Source organism: Oryctolagus cuniculus, chromosome 5, assembly GCF_051225735.1.
Source record: "Oryctolagus cuniculus isolate XC-2025 breed Fujian yellow rabbit chromosome 5, ASM5122573v1, whole genome shotgun sequence".
Taxonomy (NCBI): domain Eukaryota; kingdom Metazoa; phylum Chordata; class Mammalia; order Lagomorpha; family Leporidae; genus Oryctolagus; species Oryctolagus cuniculus.
In genome coordinates, this window is record NC_142871.1 from 14,838,274 (window position 1) to 14,857,839 (window position 19,566).

Consider the following 19,566-nt stretch of genomic DNA (forward strand, 5'->3'; position numbering starts at 1 on the left):
CCTGGAGTGGGCATTTGGCCTAACAGTTATGCCACCAGTAATTGGGTCCCTACCACCTACATAGGAGATCTGATTTGAATCCCCCACTCCTGGGCCTTGGCCCAGTCCTAGCTGCTGTGGGCACTGGATAGTGAATCCATCTGTGTCTCAAATAAATAAACAAACACATTAAAAAATACCCATAGAGTTAAAAATATTTTTAGGTAGCTCAGTTTTTATATGTCAAAATAACAAAACAATTGAAGTAGTTACCTAAAGGCAGTACTTGTTTTACAGTAATGTTACATATCTGCCCTATCTTCTGTATTCAAAGTATTTCTCCCAGACTTTCATTCAGTTACTAAAAATGATGTACTTAGTCCCCATTCAGTTTTAATCTTTTCAAATCTTGGAACAAAGTTGGAAAGAAAACTGTGAACTTAACTTTCCTCCTATTTGATATTGAATTTTCTAACAATAAAGGCTTTTTAGGAATTCCTTAATATGGAAACTTCATCAAGTGATCACCATTCAGAATGACTACATTATTTCACAAGACTAGATGGGTAAACTGAGCTACCATTTAAGTATCAACTGTTTGCCAAGCTCTATTTATGCATCATCACTGTACAGTAGACACTATTTGTATTTTACAGATGGGGAGAGTTTACAGTTGAAGTAAATTGCCTGAAGTTGCACTGAAATGGTAGACAGGATTCAAGTATGAATCTGATTTAAAAACCATGTATTTTTTTCTGTATCATGTTCCTATATCATTTGAGGACTCAAAATATTTAACACTTGGTTCTAGTGTGATGATTTCCATTATGTGTTGTGAATTTAATTTCTAAGTAAGTTAAATTTGTAAGTTTGCTAGTTACCTTGGATCTAACTGCATCTCTTTTTTTTTTTTTTTTTTTTTTTTTATCTAAATAGGTTGGAACTAAAGGAAGGTCAGAGAAAATAAGAACATATAATTTTCCACAAAATCGGGTCACAGATCACAGAATAAACAAATCAGTGCATGATCTGGAAGCTTTTATGAAAGGAGATTACCAACTGGATGAAATGATACAGTCATTGAAAGACTATGCTAATTATGAATCTTTATTAGAAATTATTTCCAAAAACCTTTAAGTCTATTTGTTGTTAATGTGTCTGGGAAAGCAGAAGATGGTCCAACTATTTGGACCTTTGCCACTGATGTCAGACCCAGATGGAGTTCCAGGTTCCTGGCTTCAGCCTGGCCCAGCCCTGACCACTGTAGCCATTTGAAGAGTGAACCAGCAATGGAAGCTGTCTGTCTCTCCCTCTCTTTCTGTAATAACTCTGCCTTTCAAATAAATAAGTCTTAACAAAAAACTTCTAAGAAGTTCAAACTAAAATACTAGAAATACGGCAATACTCATTTTTTAGGGTCCAGTCAGGAGACAGATACCATATCATTAATTCAACTAATGGAATTAGCTGTTAGAAGGATGTGAAGAGAGAAATGTGATACACTAGGACTGAGAGGGTACTCTAAGACCAAGGGTATCCAGGGAAGGAAACCTTTTGGAGATTGAGCCTCAGCAGATGTCCATATTAGGATTCTCCAGAAGGTAGAACCAATGTATATGCAGAGATTTACTGTAAGGATTGCCCAGGTTTCAGGATGACAGTCTGAAGTCTGAGCCAGCAAAAGCTGATGATGATGCAGTTCCAGTCATCAGGCAGTCTGCTGGAGATTTCTCTTGCCTGGAGGAAGCTGTTCTTTTTGTTACTAAGGTCATCAACTGACCAAGTAAAGCCCTCTGACATAATGGAGTCTGCTTTACTCAGACTTCACTAATTTCAATCTCAATGTCAAGTAAAAGCATACAGAAATGCCCAAAATAATGTTTGATGAAATATCTGGGTACCCTGTGGTCCAGAAAACTTTACATATAAAATTAATCATCATAGTATCCAAACTTTTGCAACCTAAATGCCTCCCTCCCAAAAGACCTACTTTCCAACACTTGAATGTGCATAGGGGTAGGTGTAGGGCACACAGATTGTGGGATATGATAAAGTGCTATGGAATATAAATGAAAGGGCAGTTAATTCTGCTTACGGGGCAAGATGCCCTTTGGGTTGAACCTTGAAATTTATACAAAGTTTCCCAGGCAGAGGATCAGCAGGAGTGACAATGCATGCTTTATAGTTAAAATAACTCGGTATATGGGTTGTGCAAGAACTGGTAAATTCTGAGAATCTTAAAGACAGGATTCCAGCTGCTTCTGCAACAACTGTGGTACTCTACTTTTTCCAGGTTTTCAAAGTTAAATTTGATGAGTTTATATTAGCTTTGCTCTCATAAATACATTAATTTTAGAAGGACTTGAAGAATTTGGTACTTTTTGCCCTTCTGCCTTGTCGAGGACACAGTATCCCTCACCTTGAGGACAAAGCATTCTAAGCACTATCTGGGAAGTCTGCAGCAGCACTCACCAGGTGTCAAAGCCCTGATCTTGGCCTTAGCTCCAGAACTGTAAAAAAGTTTTGTGTTATTACCCAACCTGTGGTATTGTTAGAGCACCACAAAATTGACTAACATACTATACCTGGAAGATAACATGTATCATGGAGTTGATGAAGCTTGGTAGGTAAAGCCGTCATCTGCCATGCCCGCATCCCATGTGAGCACTAGTCTGTGACCAATTCTCCACTTCTGATCCAGCTCTCTGCTTATTTGCCCTGGAAAGCAGTGGAAGATGGCCCAAGTCTGTAGGCCCCTGCTCCCATGTGGGAGACCTAGGAGACGCTTTGGACTCCTGGCTTCAGCCTGGTCCAGCCCCAGCTGTAGTAGCCATTTGGGGAGTGAACCAGCAGATGGAAGATCTCTAACTCTGAAATAAATAATATTTAAAAAACAAGAAGGGCCGGTGCTGTGATGTAGCAGGTGAAGCCACCGCCTGCAGTGCCAGCATCCCATGTTGGGGCTGGTTTGAGTCCCGGCTGCTCCATTTCCAATCCAGCTCTGTGCTGTGGCCTGGGAAAGCGGTGGAAGATGGCTCAAGTGCTTGGGCCCCTGCACCTGCGTGGGGGACTCAGAGGAAGCTCCTGGTTCCTGGCTTAGGATAGGCCCAGCTCCGGCCGTCGCAGCCATCTGGGAAGTGAATCAGCAGGTGGAAGACTTTTCTTTCTGCTTCTCATAACTTTGCCTTTCAAATAAATGAAAAATCTTTAAAAAAAAAAAAAAACATGTATCACAAGATAGTTAATTTACTGGTTTATATAGGTTCTGAGATTGCTGAATAAGGCTATGGGAAAGGGTGGGTCAAGGAGCAAGATGAACTACAGATGGTCCCAGACTTCCATGGTTTGATTTGGGATTTCTCAATTTTACAATGGTGAGAAAGTGATACATACTTTTAGTGGAAACCATACTTCAATTTTTCTTGGCCTTGCTATGTGTGGTAGGATACTCTCAAGGTGCTCTCCTAGTCAGCCCCACAACTGTGAGGGGACACAGCCTACAGTACACAATACTGCAAAGCTATAATATTCAATACACGTGTACTAGATAAACTTATAATAAACTTATAAATGGGCTTATAGGGACTTCACCCCACCTCCAGTTAAGAACATCTCTGCTGTACATCTCTCTTCAGGACCTAGCCTGGTGTTAAGAGGCACTAAAATGTCCCAAACCAGTTTATCAACTATTTGTCTACAGATCTATTGTGTTGTTCAGAATTGAACTTAATCAAAATTGAACTTAAGGGGACCAGCACAGTGGCTCAGCGGGTTAAAGCCCCAGCCTGTGGTGCCAGCATCCCATATGGGCGCCAGTTCAAGTCCCAGCTGCTCCACTTTCCATCCAGCTCCCTACTAGTGTGCCTGGGAAAGCAGCAGAGGATGGTTCAAGTGCTTTCTCACCTGGGGTACCTGGAGAGAAGGCTCTTGGCTCATGGCTTTGGACTGGCTCAGTCCTGGCTGTTGCAGCCATTTGGGGAATGAACCAGTGGATAGAAGATCCTTTATCTTTCTTTCAATCTCTGTCTCTTTGCCTTTCAAATAAAATAAAAAGTAAAAATTTTTAAAACTGATTTTCCATCTGCTGGTTCACTTCCCAAATGGCTGCAACAGCTAGGGCTAGGCCAAGCTGAAGCCAGGAGACAAAAGCTTCATCCAGGTATCTCACCTGGGTGCAAAGGCCCAAGCACTTGGGCCATCTGTTGCTGCTTTCCCAGACACATTAACAGGGAGCTGGATTAGAAGTGGAGCAGCTGAGACAGGAATGCCAGAACACTGGCCCCTGTTTTGTTTTTTTTTTTTCAAAGGGGAGTGTGCACATCTGCTGGCATCTAGTAAAATTCCAAATGGCCCTAAAGATTAAATTAACAGGGTCCGGTGCTGTGGCGCAGTGGGTTAACACCCTGGCCTGAAGCGCTGGCATCCAATATGGGCGCCAGTTCAAAACCCGGCTGCTCCACTTCCAATCCAGCTCTCTGCTATGGCCTGGGATAGCAGTAGCAGATGGCCTAAATCCTTGGGCCCCTGTACCTGCACTGGAGACCTGGAAGAAGCTCCTGGCTGCTAACTTCGGATCGGCACAGTTCCAGCTGTTGCGGCCAATTGGGGAGTGAACCATTGGATGGAAGAACCCTCTCTCTCTATGTAACTATGACTTGCAAATAAAAATAAATAAAGCTTTAAAAAAAATTAACAGGTACCCATTAACCTATTAATCAAGTTATTTGTCAGATAAGAAGAGTATTTTGAGGGCAGGTACTGTGGCACAACAAGTAGAGCTATGGCTTGGGACACCTGCATCCTGTATTGGAGTGCTAGTTCAAGTGCCTGCTTCCAATCTAGCTTCCTGCCTATGCACATCCTGGGAGGCAGTGAATATCAGTTCAAAGTGCTTGTGCCTCTGCCACCCACATAGGAAAACTGGCCCAGGCTCCTGGCTTCAACCTGGGCCAACCCTGGCTGTTGTGGCTATTTGAGAAGTGAACCAGTGGATGGAAGATCTCTCAGTTGTCTCTCCTCTGTCACTTAAAAAAAAAAAAAAATGTATTTCTTTAGTATCAGTTAAAGTGCAAACATTATTTAAAGCCAATGATTCAGTAATCCAGTAATCTAATACTGACAGAGACCCTCACACATCATTTCCATATGCAACAAAACATGTTTGGTTCTTTACATTACCACAGTAATTCTGATTTTCCCAGTAATATGTTGGCCTTTTTCTGGAGGGGGAAAAAAAACTACTGGAGAACACTTTTAAACTATGGTAAACAGTCAAAGCTGCCTCCCCTCAAATTTCATATCTATTTCCACAAAGATAAGAAAGAGATGAATAATGACAATCTCTAAGGTTAAACAGGAAGGTAATGAGAAAATATACTATAATCAACTAGTACTCCAGCAAATATTATTCTCTAGTATAACACAGAGAAAAAGTAACAGGACTTTGAAAGTCCTGCATACTCCCAGTATTGATAAAAGAGTTTTGGCCTTTTTTGGCTTTCTGCCTTCTGCCTTATGAGGACACAGCAGTCCTGAGAAATCTCTCAGTCTGCAAGATTCAAAAAAATCCATGTTCTTTGCTTATGTGCTATGTGATTCTAGTAATCACACAGTATGAGCTTCAATTTTCAAGCACAATCATTGAATGAAATTATTGCTAGGGCCTGTGTTATGGCACAGCCGGCTAAGCTGCCACCTTTGACACTGGGATCTTGTATCAGAGGACTGGTTGGAGTCCCAGCTACTCTGTTTCTGATCCACTCCCTGATAATTAGCCTGGAAAGGCAGCAGAAGATGGCCCACCCATGTGGGAGACCGGGATAGAGTTCCTGGCTCCTGGCTTTGGCCTGGCCAGACACTATGGTCATTCAGGGAGCAAACCAATGGATGGAAGATCTTCTTTCACTGTTTCTCTTTGTCACTCTGCCTTTCAAATAAATAAAATCTTTAAAAACTACATTGTTCAGATTATTGTGAGAATTAATGGCTAACAATTACATTATTTTTATATATAACAAGAAGCAATTATAATTTAAATATTAGGTCATCATTCCCTTGCAAAAATTCCTCCAACAGATACCCTGGAAATCACAACTTAAAACACATGAAAACCTGTGCAGTCCTACAGAAGCTGGTTCTGCCTACCTTTGACCTCATCTGCTCTCTTCCTTGCTCCGGAGTGCTAGTCAGTCATCCTAGACCTCCCTGTTCCTAGGCAGGTCTGTACTGCCAGCTTAATAGTCAGACCTTGTTTCAAAGCCTCAGAAACCTTCCTGACCAAAGTCCTTATTCTGCACTCCTACTCCCCTTTCTCTATACATCCTCTTCGATTTGCCGAAATGGTTCCCTGACCATTTCTTTCCCACTGGTATGCAAACTCCCTGAAGGACAGGAATTTTTTGCTTTTTCACTCCTGTTTCTCCAGAAGCTAGTAAGAGGGCCAGCCTATGGTAAGGCAAAGTGAGGCACATGCCTCAGATGCAAAATGCTAAGGGTACGGATAAAACTTTCAGTAATCCCAAATCGTACTATTTTAATGGAACATTTAAAAAAAATGGATACAACAAAAAACCCCTAACGACTGAAAAAAACATCAAAAGTACAGACCCCCAGGATGCACCCAGCGCCTAGAAAACATCTGCTTCGCACAGCAGTTGCACCAACTGCGTGGAACACTGTACTAGCTACCTGTGGCTGCAGAAAAGCAAGAGGAGGAACGGCAAAAACAAAACAAAACACACACACACACACACACACACGTGGGGCTTCAGAGTTCGCGGAGCTCGCACGGCGCTGTAGCCTAAAGCCGAGTTCGGGGCACGCTCAACGCGTGCAAAGTGCACCACTAACAACGCGGGAGGCTGCGTCTTCAAAGACCGTCAGCACTTACATCCCTTTCTGCCAGAAACAACACGCACTCGGCCAGGGACTTGCAGCCCGGGAGGGGGAGAGGGGTTACTCTTTCCGGGCTAGGGGTGCGGGGACAGCAAGGACTACAGTTCCTGGAGCTCACTGGGGAGGGCGGCTTAACGTCAGTACAAAACAGCGAGGGCTGGAGACGCAAACCGGCCCGCTGACGAGGAAGAGGAGCCGGCCCCAACCTGAGCCCCGAAAGGAGCCGGTACCACCCACCCGTGACGACCCGGCCCCAACCTGAGCCCGGAGAGGAGCCGGTACCACCCCCCACCCCGTGAAGACCCGGCCCCACGCTGCGCCCCGTGAGGAGCCGGGCCCACCCCACACCCCGTGACGACCCGGCCCCACGCTGCGCCCCGTGAGGAGCCGGCCCCAACCTGAGCCCCGAGAGGAGCCGGTACCACCCCACACCCCGTGACGACCCGGCCCCGCCCCGCGAGGAGCCGGGCCCACCCTCCACCCCGTGAGGAGCCGTCCTCAACCTCCGCCCCGAGAGAAGCCGGGTCCACCCTCCACCCGCCGGAAGGCCCAGGCAGGCGCGGCTCTCGGACTCCCGCCAGCCGGGACGTGCCCAACGCTCGGCGCCCGCGCGCAGGCGCAGGACTAGCCGCGGACCCACCCACCGCCGCAAGCCCCTCTCCCCGCCCCGCCCCGCGGCAAGCCGGCGCGGAACGCAGCGCGCAGGCGCCGACCCGCCAACTCGGCCCCCGCCCCCCAGGGGCGCCCGCGCGGCGGCCGGGAGCAGGGGGCGGGGCCAGGCCGGAGGGAGCGCAGAGAGCGCGCGCAAATCCTGGAGAGGCTGGGGGAGGGCTTGTCTTCCGGAAGCGGTGGCTTCCCGGGCCACGATCCGAGAGCTGCGGCTTGTCGGTCGCCTCTGCGTGAGGTGCCGGAAGCGAGCCGGTGACCCCAGGCACCCGTCAGAGCTCTTCAGAGAGAAGCTGGAGCTGCCCTAAGCCTGATGGGAGGACCTGCTGGAGGCCGGTTTCCAAGACAGCGGAGGGAAGCCTGGCGGGCACACGCATGCGTGGTAGGCTCCCTCCACGTGCGGCGGGGCCGCGGCCTCCGCGCGCTCGCAGGCCCCGCCCCCGGCCTCAGCATCTTTCCGGGCGTGCGGAGCCGACGCCATGGAAGGGGCGGGGGCTTCGCCGGGCGGCCCCGCCTCGGCGCCCTCCTGTTGGGCGTGGGCTAGGGCGCCCCTCCTCCCCGTCTTCTTATTGGTGCGCGCTTGCAAGCCAGGCGCCCCATTGGGCCGCGCGAATTTGGGCACCAAATTCAAAGATTTTAAAAGTACCCAGCTGGCGCCTTTTAAGAGAGAGCGCTCTGCAAAGCAGGCGGCTGGCCCAGTTGCGCGGATAGTTGTCCCTTCACTCTGAGGCGGACCCCCCCGTCCGCTGGGATGAGCCGGAGCCCCTGCAGCTGCGTCGCACGGCCGCTCTCCTGCTCCTGCAGCGCCGTGACAGCCGCCGGGCGCCTTCGCCCCTCGGACGGTGAGTTGAGGGGAGCAGACACGAGGGGGGCCAGCTCCGGAAGGGCTGTTCGCTCGGTGACGGGCGACCCTGACCGAGTATCCTCCCGGAGCTGCTGCATGCTGGGCCGCGGTGGGCTGCGGCGGCGCGCTCTGGGTCCGGGAGAGGGGAAAACCGGGGTTCGGTGGGACGCCGGGGGTGCTGGAGCGGGATGGCGGGCCCCGGGGTCCCACCGATCGTGCCGAACCTGGGCTCCCAGCTGCAAGGCGGATGCAGGTGGTGGCGAGCGAGGGCGCCCTTTCTCCTCGCGGGACGAACCACCCATCCCCTCCCCGCTTGAAGAGGCGCCAAATGCCCCCTCCCCTCCCCCACCGAGGCCCCGGCCCTGACAGGGCTGCGAGCCGGCAGCCCCCCACCAGCAGGGCCCAGGACCCTCGCCCCCTGGCCCTGCGCCCCTTCTCGGTGTCTGTCCCGCAGCCTCACGTCCAGACTCGGTTTCCCCAGCCTGGGCCGGGTCGGCTGTGCTGGCGGGCGCGGGAGATGGTGCTGGCGGTGATCTCCCGCCTCCGCAGGTCCCGCGCGGAGGGGACGGCCCTTCGGCCCCTCAGGGCCTCAGGGTCTCCCTCCCGCCAAATGAGAAGCCTCCAGCGCTGTGGGACCGAACTCGGTGGGGACTCCAGCAAAAACGCTCCTTTTCTCCTTTTTTCCTCTTTGCCCACCAACTCCGGCGCGAGAGGACTTGGGAAAGCACTCTTAGCATGCGAAGCCATGAGTCTCATGGCACTATTTGGTTGATTTTGTGAGAACTGAAGAATTGATTATTTTTGTCCTGCACTCCCAGATGGTCCTTTATTCCAAAATTTGGAATGGAAGGCACCAAAGCGCTTATTTTATCCGCTTTGTCGCTTTCTAAATGAAATGCAAATACATTTATTTAAACTGAGAAATTACCAAAAATGAAAAAAAAATCCACAATAGTAGTAGTTAGATTAATATTGGGGGCTGCCCCTTTGACTATTAACAGGGTAAGAATATTTCTGGAAGATCGTGGATCAACCTGCATGAAATTCTAAAGCTTCATGGCTTTATGAGGGCATTTTTTTTTTATTAAGTTTGGATGTCCATCTGCCTTGCTCCTCTAAGTATGTTGCTCCGGAATTTCTTTTTCCATTTACAGGTTTGAGGAAATGAAATAAATGATTGTATCCCACTATTTTTGGAAGTAGGCTTTAAAACTTTTTCTCAGCCTAGGGCCCCTCTCAGATTCTTAAGTAAAAGGGAATGGCCATGCCTGACATAGGGCACATGGTGGTTATCTGTAGGCATTGGAGACTGTGGCACTCAATTATTTCATTAACATATTTGAAGAGCTAGCAGGATTTTTAAGCATTTGTAACCTTAATTATGATATTTAATATAGAGAAGCAGTTCTATATTGGAATGTGAAATGGAAGATCAAATTTTGTGTAGTCTACTATAATGCCAGTTTCTTCATCATTGAACTGAGTTGGTATATGAGAATTTTGTTTTTTGTTTTTTAACCCAATTTATTCATTACCATCTCTGCTTTAGGAAAAACCAAAAGTACTAATACAATGACTAACACAGGTAGTTCCAAGTTAACAAAACTAGTCAAGAGATTTCATTTGAATTTGGATCTGAATTTTGAATCTGTACTTTATAATGTGTTATTTTGAAATGTGTATTTCCACATGGAGTACATTTTACTACTTTGAGATGTTTGGGATTTGGCTTATGAAAAATGTAAAAATAGATTTTATTGATTAGACTCTTGTGACAGAGACTCTGTGCCATGAGTTTAGTGGTTTCATTTTCTTATCCTTATTTTATGGATAGGAAGACGAATTCACGACTTCCTTGGTTTTCCCCAACTCAGCAAATGGCACTTTTTAAAAAGATTATGTATTTGAAAGGCACAATAACAGAGATCTTCTGTCCTTTATTCACTCTCCAAATCCCTGCAACAGCCCAGGGCTGAACCAGACTGAAACTAGGAACCAGAAACATCTGAATCTCACACCTGGTTGACAGGGACTCAAGTACTTGGACTGTCATCCCTGCTCCCAGGCACATTAGCAGGAAACTGGATTCTAAGCAGAGTAGCCAAAGACTTGAATCAGGCACTTCAATACAGAATACAGGCATCCCAAGCAGCAGCTTAACTCACTGTGCCACAATACAAACCTTAAACCCAGGGCATTTTGTTCACTCTACTTCTTCAAATCCTGTACATCAGCAAACTAATTTTAACCTTACCCTCCTACATAGTGTATCTTCAATCTAGCCAGTTATCTTCATTTTCACTGCAGTCATCCTAGTGCTGGGTACACAACTCAACTCCTATTATAAACACTTCTGTTTTTACTCAAAAGGCAGAGAAATCTTCATCCACTGGTTCACTCCCCAAATACCTACAATAGCCAGGGTTAGCCAAGTCAAAGCCAGGAACCAGAAACTCCATCCTAGTCTCCCACAGAGGTGGTGGTGGAGATGTGAGTACTTGAGCCATCATCTGCTGTCTCCCAAGTTGCATATTAGCAGGAAACTTCATCACTAGCAAAGGTGGGACTTGCTCCCAGACACTGTTAAAGAGCAGATTTTCTTGAAAGTTTAGGCAAGGTAAAGGGAAATGTCCCATTCCTTGAATTTACCCTATGGTTGGGTAGGTACACACTTTAAATACCTTATTGTCACTAGACCATCAATCAAAATAAAACATTGGAGATGAGAACAAAGGGAATTCAGGTAGATTTTAAAAAGACTTATTTATTTATTTGAAAGAGTTACAGAGGTAAGAGATATCTTCCATCCACCTGTTCATTCCCCAAGATGGCCACAGCAGCCACTTCTGAAACAAAGTCAAAGCCAGGAACTTCGTCTGGTCTCCCACATGGGTAGCAGGAACCCCAGCATCATCCTCCACTGCTTTTCCCAGGCATTAACAAGGAGAACAGGGAGCTGGGTTGAAAGTGGAGCAGCCAGAACACAAACTAGCATCCATATGGGATCATAGCCTGTAGCTTTATCCACTGTACCACATGCTGGCCCCTTCAGGTAGATTTTTAAGTTAGAAAAATGTCATTTCAAATTCAGGATATAAACACTGATACAATATGAAAAGTCTTCAGAAAATGCTTACTGTGAAAAAACTGCATGGATTTCAAAGTCTTTTGGACCAAAATTAACTTGACCTTTTTGATATACTTGATTTCCTCATTTGTTCCAAAAGTACAGATGCTTATGATGTAGCCTCTTTTTCAGCTGTCTTTTTTACTTAGATATAGGCTAAGTAGTCAAATGTTGTAGTTATGCAGATCCAGTAGTCTATTCTCAAGTACCTTTTTTTTTTTTTTTTAAAGATTATTTATTTGAAAGGTAGAGTTACAGAGGAGAGGCAGAGAGACAGTCTTCTATCTGCTGGTTCGCTCTCCAGATGGCCACAGTGGCTGGAGTTGGCGCTAATCCGAATCCAGGAGCTTCTTCTGGGTCTCCTACATGGGTGCAAGGCTCCAAGGACTTGGGCCATCTCCCACTGCTTTCCCAGGCAACAGCAGAGAGCTGAATTGGAAGTGGAGCAGCCAGGACTGGAACTGGCACCCATATGGGATGCCAGCACTGAAGGCGGCAGCTTTACCCACTACATCACAGCACTGGCCTCCTGAAGTGCTTCATCAGTACTTAAATATTTAAGCAATATTTCCACATTATTTTCATTTCTCAATAATTAAACTTGGATAATTTAACAACTTCTAGGAAAATATGCATTGGGCTGTTAAGAGAATGCAAGGTAAGTCCTTATATTCTGAGCAGAGATATATGAAAATTTTGTGATTAAAAGTAAATGTTGTTTCTTTGTAGGTTGTAAAGAAGAAAGTTCCATCTTACCTGTCAAAATGAAGTGCGATTTTAATTGTAACCATGTTCATTCTGAGCTTACACTGGTAAAACCTGATGACAGTGGAAGACAAGGTTCTTATACTCCTGCTTTTTTGCAAGGTTCATGTAAAGACTGCACTAAAGACTATGAAAGGCTTTCATATATTGGGTCTCCGATTGTGAGCCCTAGAATTGCAGAACTTGAAACCAAAAGCAAGCCCTTGCATAACAAGGAAAATCAACATGTACAACAGACACTTAATAGTTCAAATGAAATAGAAGAACAAGAGACCAGTAGATTTTATGAAGACAGTGGCTATTCCTCATTTTCTCAACATAGTGGACTTGGTGAACATGAAGAAGGTAGTCTTGCCCTGGAGGAAAATTTCAGTCACAGTCCACAATCCTGCCTGCTACAGATGCAAAGCCCGGACCAATATCCCAACAAAAACTTGCTGCCTGTTCTTCATTTTGAAAAAGTGGTTTGTTCAACATTAAAAAAGAATGCCAGACGAAATCCTACAATAGATCGAGAGATGCTGAAGGAAATTATATCTAGTGGAAATTTTCAACTACAAAATTTAATTGGCAGGAAAATGGGCCTAGATTGTGTAGATATCCTCAGTGAACTCTTTCGAAGGGGACTCAGACATCTCTTAGCAAATATTTTGACACAGCTCAGTGACATGGACTTAATCAAGTAAGTGTTATTGTTTTGAGTAGATTGGGATGATCGATTCAATATTTTTTGTTGATGGTTTAATACATCCAGCTCATGCAAAGATTAATGTCAGAATACTTTTAGATTGGGCTTTGTGTATTAATTTCTAATACATTTTACATCTTTGGGGCTTAACTATAAAAAGCCCAGTTTCAGTCAACAGCTCCAATATATACAACTTTTGCTACACTTGAAATTATGAAATTTCTGTTCTTTTGGAGTTATTTTTGATGTAGAGCTCTCCTGGGGTTAAACTATGGTGATCTACAAGTAGAGATTCCGTTATGACTTTAGAAGCCTTATACAAACTATTCTTTCTACCAAGAGAAATTAGTTAGAAGAGGTATCTTTGAGAAGAAATCTAGAGGATTTTACAGAATATTGAGCTATGTTGGATTCAGCATCACTAGATTGAAATTTTTCCATTTACATAAATTATTTAGAGGTATTCTTTTGAGGTGAGGCTTCATGCTAGTCTTCATGAAATAAAGCTAAGTAAAAAAGATATGACTGTTGATTTTTGTTGATCAGCTGCTTGAGGGATAATCGGAATCACAGACTCTACTTTCTGTATTAGCATAGTTGGTTTTTAAAATTGACTTCTAGTAGCAGTGTGTCCTAGAATGCTTTGAAAATTGTCTGCAGCTTATACCAGAGAGTATCAAATATGCCATGGGGTCCACTTACTAATGTTTGCAAATATTGCTCAAAAAATTAATAAAATACAAAGCAGTCTAAAAACAAAAGTTTTCTTTATGTATTTAAGAGTGAGATACAGAGAGATATTCCATCCACTGTTTCAACACCCTAAATGACCATATAGCCAGGTCCGGGCCAAGCAGAAGCCAAGAATCAAGCGCTCCACTTGGGTGGCTGGGGCCCAGGTACTTCAGCCATCTTCCATTCCCTTCACAGGCACATTAGCAGGAAACTGAATTGGAAGCAGAATAGCTAGACTCAAGTTATACTGGTGTCACATATGGCAGCTTAATCCTTTGCACTGTATTACCTGCCCCAAAGCAGTCATTGATGGGGAGGTTTTTTTTTTTTTTGGACAGGCAGAGTGGACAGAGAGGGAGAAAGGTCTTCCTTTGACACTTCACCCTCCAATGGCCGCCGCGGCCGGCGCACCGCACTGATCCGAAGGCAGGAGCCAGGTGCTTCTGGTCTCCCATGGGGTGCAGGGCCCAAGCACTTGGTCCATCCTCCACTGCACTCCCGGGCCATACCAGAGAGCTGGCCTGGAAGGGGGGCAACCGGGACAGAATCCGGTGCCCCGACCAGGACTAAAACCCGGTGTGCCAGCGCCGCTAGGTGGAGGATTAGCCTATTGAGCCATAGCGCCGGCAAGGAGTTTTTTTTAAAAAGGAGAACTCTAGACCCCATTTTAGACCAATTAACCAAATTACTAGGACAGGAGCATCCTTAAATCCTAAGAGCCCTGACCAATTCTAATGTATAATCAGGTATGATTGAAAAGTGCTACTAATACGAATTTATTTTGTTCTGTTAATGTTTCTCTGCTGTAGTCAACATCCTTGTTGGGCTTTAATTATTTCCTTATTTTATCATTTTTTTCCTAGTGTATCTAAAGTGAGCACAACTTGGAAGAAAATTCTAGAAGATGATAAAGGGGCATTCCAGTTGTACAGTAAAGCAATGCAAAAAGTTACTGTAAGTCTTTGTTGATGTTTCTTTTAAAAATGAACTGCTCTTTTAGAAATGAGAGAAAAATAGGAAAACGGGTAATCTGGAAACCATTTAAAAACATTTCAGGCGGCCAGTGCTGTGGCTTAGTGGGTGAAGCCACCACCTGCAGTACCAGCATCCCATGTGAGTGCCAGTTTGAGTCCCAGCTGCTCCACTTCAGGCCTGCTCTCTGCCACGGCCTGGGAAAGCAGTAGAAGATGGCCCAGGTCCTTGGGCCCCTGCACTCCAGTGGGAGACCTGGAGGAAGCTCCTGGTTTTGGATTGGTGCAGCTCTGGCTGTTGCAGCCAACTGGGGAGTAAACCAGCAGATGGAAGACCTCTCTCTCTCCCTCTGTCTTTGCCTCTTCTCTCTCTGTGTAACTTTGACTTTCAAATAAATCTTAAAAAAAAATTTCTATTTTTTAAATTTATTTATTTATTTGAGAGGCAGAGGTCTTCCATCTGCTGGTTCACTCCCCAAATGGCTATAACAACCCTATGTGGGCCGATCCATAGCTAGGAACCAAGAGCTTCCTCTGGGTCTCCCACATGGATGCAGAGGCCCAAGCACTTGGGCTGTCTTCCACTGCTTTCCAGGCCATCAGCAAGGCACTGGATTGGAAGTGGAGCAGCCAGGACTCAAACCAGTGCCAGTGCTGCAGGTAGAGGCTTAGCCTGTTACACCACAGTGCTGGTCCCATTTCAGTCTTCTAGAACTCATACAAAAGCAACTACAAATTAAAGAAAAAGGAATAAAGAGCATTTAGTGTAGAAATTACAGTACCCACTTTCTACATGGGAATGTCTGGGTTCAATGATATCCAGCTCCTGATTCCAGCTTTCTGCTTTTGCAGACCTTGGGAGGTAACAGTCATATCCCAAGTAATTGGGATATTGTATTAGGTTTCCAGCTTCTAGCTTTAGGATCAGAAAGGCCCAGTCCATTGTGGCCATTTGAGGCGAGAACCAGCACTTTGCTGTGTCTGCCTCCTCTCTGTGTCTCTGCCTCTCAAATATATAAATTTAGAGAGAAGGGAATCCCACCTCAGTCATTTATTTTATTGGGTTCTCCTAGAAATAGAATGTGCAAATAAGGTTAAAGTTACTCAGCCCACAGATAGTGAATCTTGGCATCTGTGTGTGTATGTTTTTATAATTTAGAAAAAATTTTTGATTTGTACTTTTTATTCCTTCAATTACAGGAGATGTGTAAATTTGAAGATTGTTTTTGTGGAAGGCAAAGGCAGTTTTATAAAAACTAAATGTTTCTGAAAATACAAGTCAATATTTGGACAGACTTGGGTCCAAATTTTATTCAAGTTTCATTTTTATTAATAAACTTGTGGTAATAAAAAACTTACCTAAAAATTAGTTTTTAAATCTATTCATAACACTGAAGTGACTGGACTGTGTCATGTACTGGTTGTGTAAAGAATAACTTGTTTTAGCAGTAGTACTTTTCTATATGATTAATTATAAATTGTGTAACAAGTGCCATATAGACTATGCATGTAAAGTGACTTCTCAGTTTCTGGCTTACACTTTCTGTCAATATTAGGTTTAAATTAATGGGTATGTGTGGCAATGTCTAACTAAGCATGTGTAGGTAAATTGGATATGGAACTTAGTCTACCACGTTCTTATGTACCCTTAGATTTACAGTCACAGTGACTGTGGAATTAATATAGGAGAAAGTATTTTAAGCCCTTTTAATATTATCTTAATTAGGAAAACAACATAAAATTTTCACCACATGCTTCAACCAGAGAGTACGTTATGTTCAGAACTGCATTAGCTTCCATTCAAAAATCAGCAACCCAGACTCCTCCCCAGAAGAATGTTCAAACCAAGTTATCCAATCATGGTGATCAGAAGGGTTCTGCTTACAGTCGACACAGTGAATTCTCTGAGGTAATTTTTTGTTTAATATGTAAATCAGAAACAATATTGTTAGAAGAGTTTAAAGTGAGAAATGAGGGACCAGTGTTGTACCAAGAATCTACTGTTTGGCATTGTTGATGAAAGTTCAATGAAACTCTACCTTTGAAGCAATAAAGTAATGAAAAACTCTTGACTTTAAATTTCTTTAACACTATTGAATATTACTTTTTGCATTAATGCTGCTAATAACTAAAGAAGAGAGTTAAGCAGAAAAAAGCCAACTTTCAAAATTTAGAAGTCTATTAAATGATTGCAAGCTTAATTTAGAAAACCATAATTTTACCTAAGATTTTGACTGATGTTGGTCAATAAATGTGAATTGTATGATAATTTTGTTTGTCTTCAGTGTTGATGATATGGTTAATACAACATGTAAGTTCAGCAAGTGTTAATTGAGTATGTTATCTATCAGGTACTGAAAGAATTAGAGGAGAAAGAGCAACCAGCCTCTCTCTGATTCTACAAAGAATTCCTAGAAAAGATGATATTTAATTAGGCACTGAGTGCAGGTAGCATTATGAGGTAAAATAGCATACTTAGAAGTGGCCCTGGAACCACTTGACAAATGCTGTCTCTTATCCACTGAACAGTAAGCAAGCACAGGAGCTGCCTTGTATGTGGCCATGAAGTATTCAATCCTTACTATAGTTTATTTATGGATTTTTTTTTCCTCTTACAGGTTGCTAAGACCTTGAAAAAGAATGAGAGCCTCAAAGCCTGTATTCGCTGTAATTCACCTGCAAAATATGATTGCTATTTACAACGGGCAACGTGCAAACGAGAAGGCTGTGGATTTGATTATTGTACAAGGTGTCTGTGCGATTATCATACCACCAAAGACTGCTCAAACGGAAAACTCCTAAAAGCCAGCTGTAAAATGGGTACTCTGCCTGGAACTAAAAAAAGCAAAAAGAATTTACGAAGGTTGTGATGTTTTATAAAATTAATTGTAGCTGGCCATGAGGGTTAGTTAGAAAACAGTTAGGTTTTAATTTAAAATAAAAATAGTTGTATGTGATTCTCAGTTTTATGGTGAAATCAATGTAGTATCCAGGATTTTCTCAGTGGATAGAGAACATACAGCCTTTTAAAAACATTTTACAATTTCATGTGAATGGGCTTAAAATTCTCAGGACAAGTCAGGAAATTAAATATTTTAGGAAGAACTAGAGTTCTGGTATTTGTGATTCAGAGGATAAAATTGAATTTATTAGATTTTTATGATAAAGGAAGGCCATGAGATTTTACCTAGGCAGTCTTAAAACATAAATCTGGTCTACCATCTATTAGCATTTGAGACATTTTATTTGATTTACTGAGTTAATGACAATAGAAATATCAGTTTCTAGTGTGTGTTAATTTAAATGTTGTATCAGCTTTCTTAAACCTTTTTCTCCATGTGTATATTTTCCAAAAATCCTTTGTAAAAAAATCTTCCAGTTTTCCTTATTTCTGAAGTCTGTTTTAATGTTGGTGTATATGTAAATATTTTTGTATTTTATCTGTCAAAATAAGAAACTGTCTTGTATATACATATAATTTTATTTCTGTAACAAATAAAATTCCTATATTTCATAATTTTTTTCTTGTTTTTTGTTTGCTTGTTTAAGGTTTATTTATTTGAAAGAGTTAGAGGGGGAGACAGATCTTTCATCCATTGATTTACTCTCCCAAATGTCTACAATGATCAAGGCTGGGCCAGGCTGAAGCCAGGAACCCGGAACTCCCATCTGGGTCTCCTTTATGGGTGGCTGGGCCCAAATACTTGGGCCATCTTCTGCTTTCCCAGGTGCATTAGCAGGAGGCTGGATTGGAAGTCGAGCAGTTGGGACTCAAACCAGCGCTCACAAGAAGGATGCAGGTCTCAGGCAGCAGCTTCACTTGGTATACCACAGTGTCAACCCCTACCTTTTGTTTTTTAGACAAATGAATTAGGAAACTGGAGAGAACTATGTGTGTATGAAGGCATTGAGTGGATCTGTGTGTATTAAAAACTTCTGAAATTCTCTGGCTTCTACCTGATCTGTTTTCTTCTCACTAGCTTAATTCAGTCATTATGGAGTTGGTTCTTGAAATGAATGGTTCAATGTAATAAGACTAAGCAAATGCTGCCATTTCTTAATTCGTATATAACTAAATACCAGAAAAATGTGTAGGATAAAATTCTTTTTTTGAAAAAAGTTATTAATAATAGTTGGCACATGGTTAATTCAACTAGTTCTTTATTGTACATGACAACATCTTCACTAGACTGAGTGCTCAAGGATTTGAGATGATGCACTCTTTAGCACACCCCAAAGGTGGAGATCCACTGTATTTTCACCAAGCAAAGCATCAGCCGCAGCAGCAAGGAGCTGTCAACCAAACGCTGGGAACACAACCATTTTTAAAATGCATTTCCATCATTCCTTTTTAGAAGCCAACAACACATCTTCAATAGTTACACATATATCTTGACTACCTTTAAGAAGTATGTAATTTCACAGATGAAGTCTAATTTTCAAGTTGAAATTCATCTTTTTTTTTTTTTTTTTTTTAACAGTGGATAGAGAGACAAAGGTTTCTTGCCGTTGGTTCACCCTCCAATGGCCGCCGCGGCTGGCGCACCGCGCTGATCCTAAGCCAGGAGCCAGGTGCTTCTGGTCTCCCATGGGGTACAGGGCCCAAGCAGTTGGGCCATCCTCCACTGCACTCCCTGGCCACAGCAGAGAGCTGGCCTGGAAGAGGGGCAACCGGTAAAGAATCTGGCGCCGCGACTGGGACTAGAACCTGGTGTGCCGGCGCCGCAAGGTGGAGGATTAGCCTACTGAGCCATGGCGCTGGCTGAAATTCATCTCTTTCATAGGTACCTTTTCGCGACCCACAGACCTACAGGTTGCGTTTGGCTTTCATTAGAGAGGGAGGTGCTCACATTTTTGTTCAATTGGTGCAGATGGGGGATAGCAGAGGAGCTACCTC

At 43.7% G+C, this 19,566-nt stretch overlaps 3 protein-coding genes across 6 annotated transcripts in view; 2 read left to right on the forward strand and 1 right to left on the reverse strand.

Annotated features, from left to right (window-relative positions):
• Positions 1-3,203, forward strand: part of MTRF1L (mitochondrial translation release factor 1 like) — a 23,010-nt gene extending 19,807 nt beyond the window's left edge. For all 4 annotated transcript variants that reach the window (XR_007922784.3, XR_007922786.3, XM_002714942.6 and 1 more), the window contains one exon: positions 916-3,203. Coding sequence is in view for 2 of the 4 variants with exons in the window: in XM_002714942.6 (XP_002714988.1) it covers positions 916-1,116 (201 nt within the window). In the remaining 2 variants the exon portion in view is untranslated. The remainder of the gene's footprint in view (positions 1-915) is intronic.
• Positions 1-8,020, reverse strand: part of LOC149126418 (uncharacterized) — a 15,306-nt gene extending 7,286 nt beyond the window's left edge. Inside the window, exons 1-3 of the mRNA XM_089332404.1 lie at positions 7,937-8,020; positions 6,124-7,843; positions 2,565-3,184 (exon numbers count right to left, since the gene is read on the reverse strand). Of these exons, the coding sequence (XP_089188530.1) occupies positions 6,848-7,843; positions 7,937-8,020 (1,080 nt within the window). The 3' untranslated portion in view covers positions 2,565-3,184; positions 6,124-6,847. The remainder of the gene's footprint in view (positions 1-2,564; positions 3,185-6,123; positions 7,844-7,936) is intronic.
• FBXO5 (F-box protein 5) lies at positions 7,628-18,186 on the forward strand. The gene is made up of 5 exons (XM_002714953.6): positions 7,628-8,381; positions 12,240-12,957; positions 14,562-14,652; positions 16,396-16,578; positions 17,288-18,186. Exons 1-5 carry the CDS (start codon positions 8,291-8,293, stop codon positions 17,537-17,539), a joined length of 1,335 nt encoding a protein of 444 aa, XP_002714999.1. The 5' UTR covers positions 7,628-8,290; the 3' UTR covers positions 17,540-18,186.
• The last annotated feature ends 1,380 nt before the right edge of the window (positions 18,187-19,566 follow it).

Coding starts and splice junctions, on each gene's coding strand:
- FBXO5 (XM_002714953.6), top strand. CDS start 8,291: ATGAGCCGGAGCCCCTGCAGCTGCGTCGCACGGCCGCTCTCCTGCTCC. Junction 8,382..12,239: donor GCGCCTTCGCCCCTCGGACG/GTGAGTTGAGGG, acceptor GTTTCTTTGTAG/GTTGTAAAGAAGAAAGTTCC. Junction 16,579..17,287: donor GACACAGTGAATTCTCTGAG/GTAATTTTTTGT, acceptor TTCCTCTTACAG/GTTGCTAAGACCTTGAAAAA.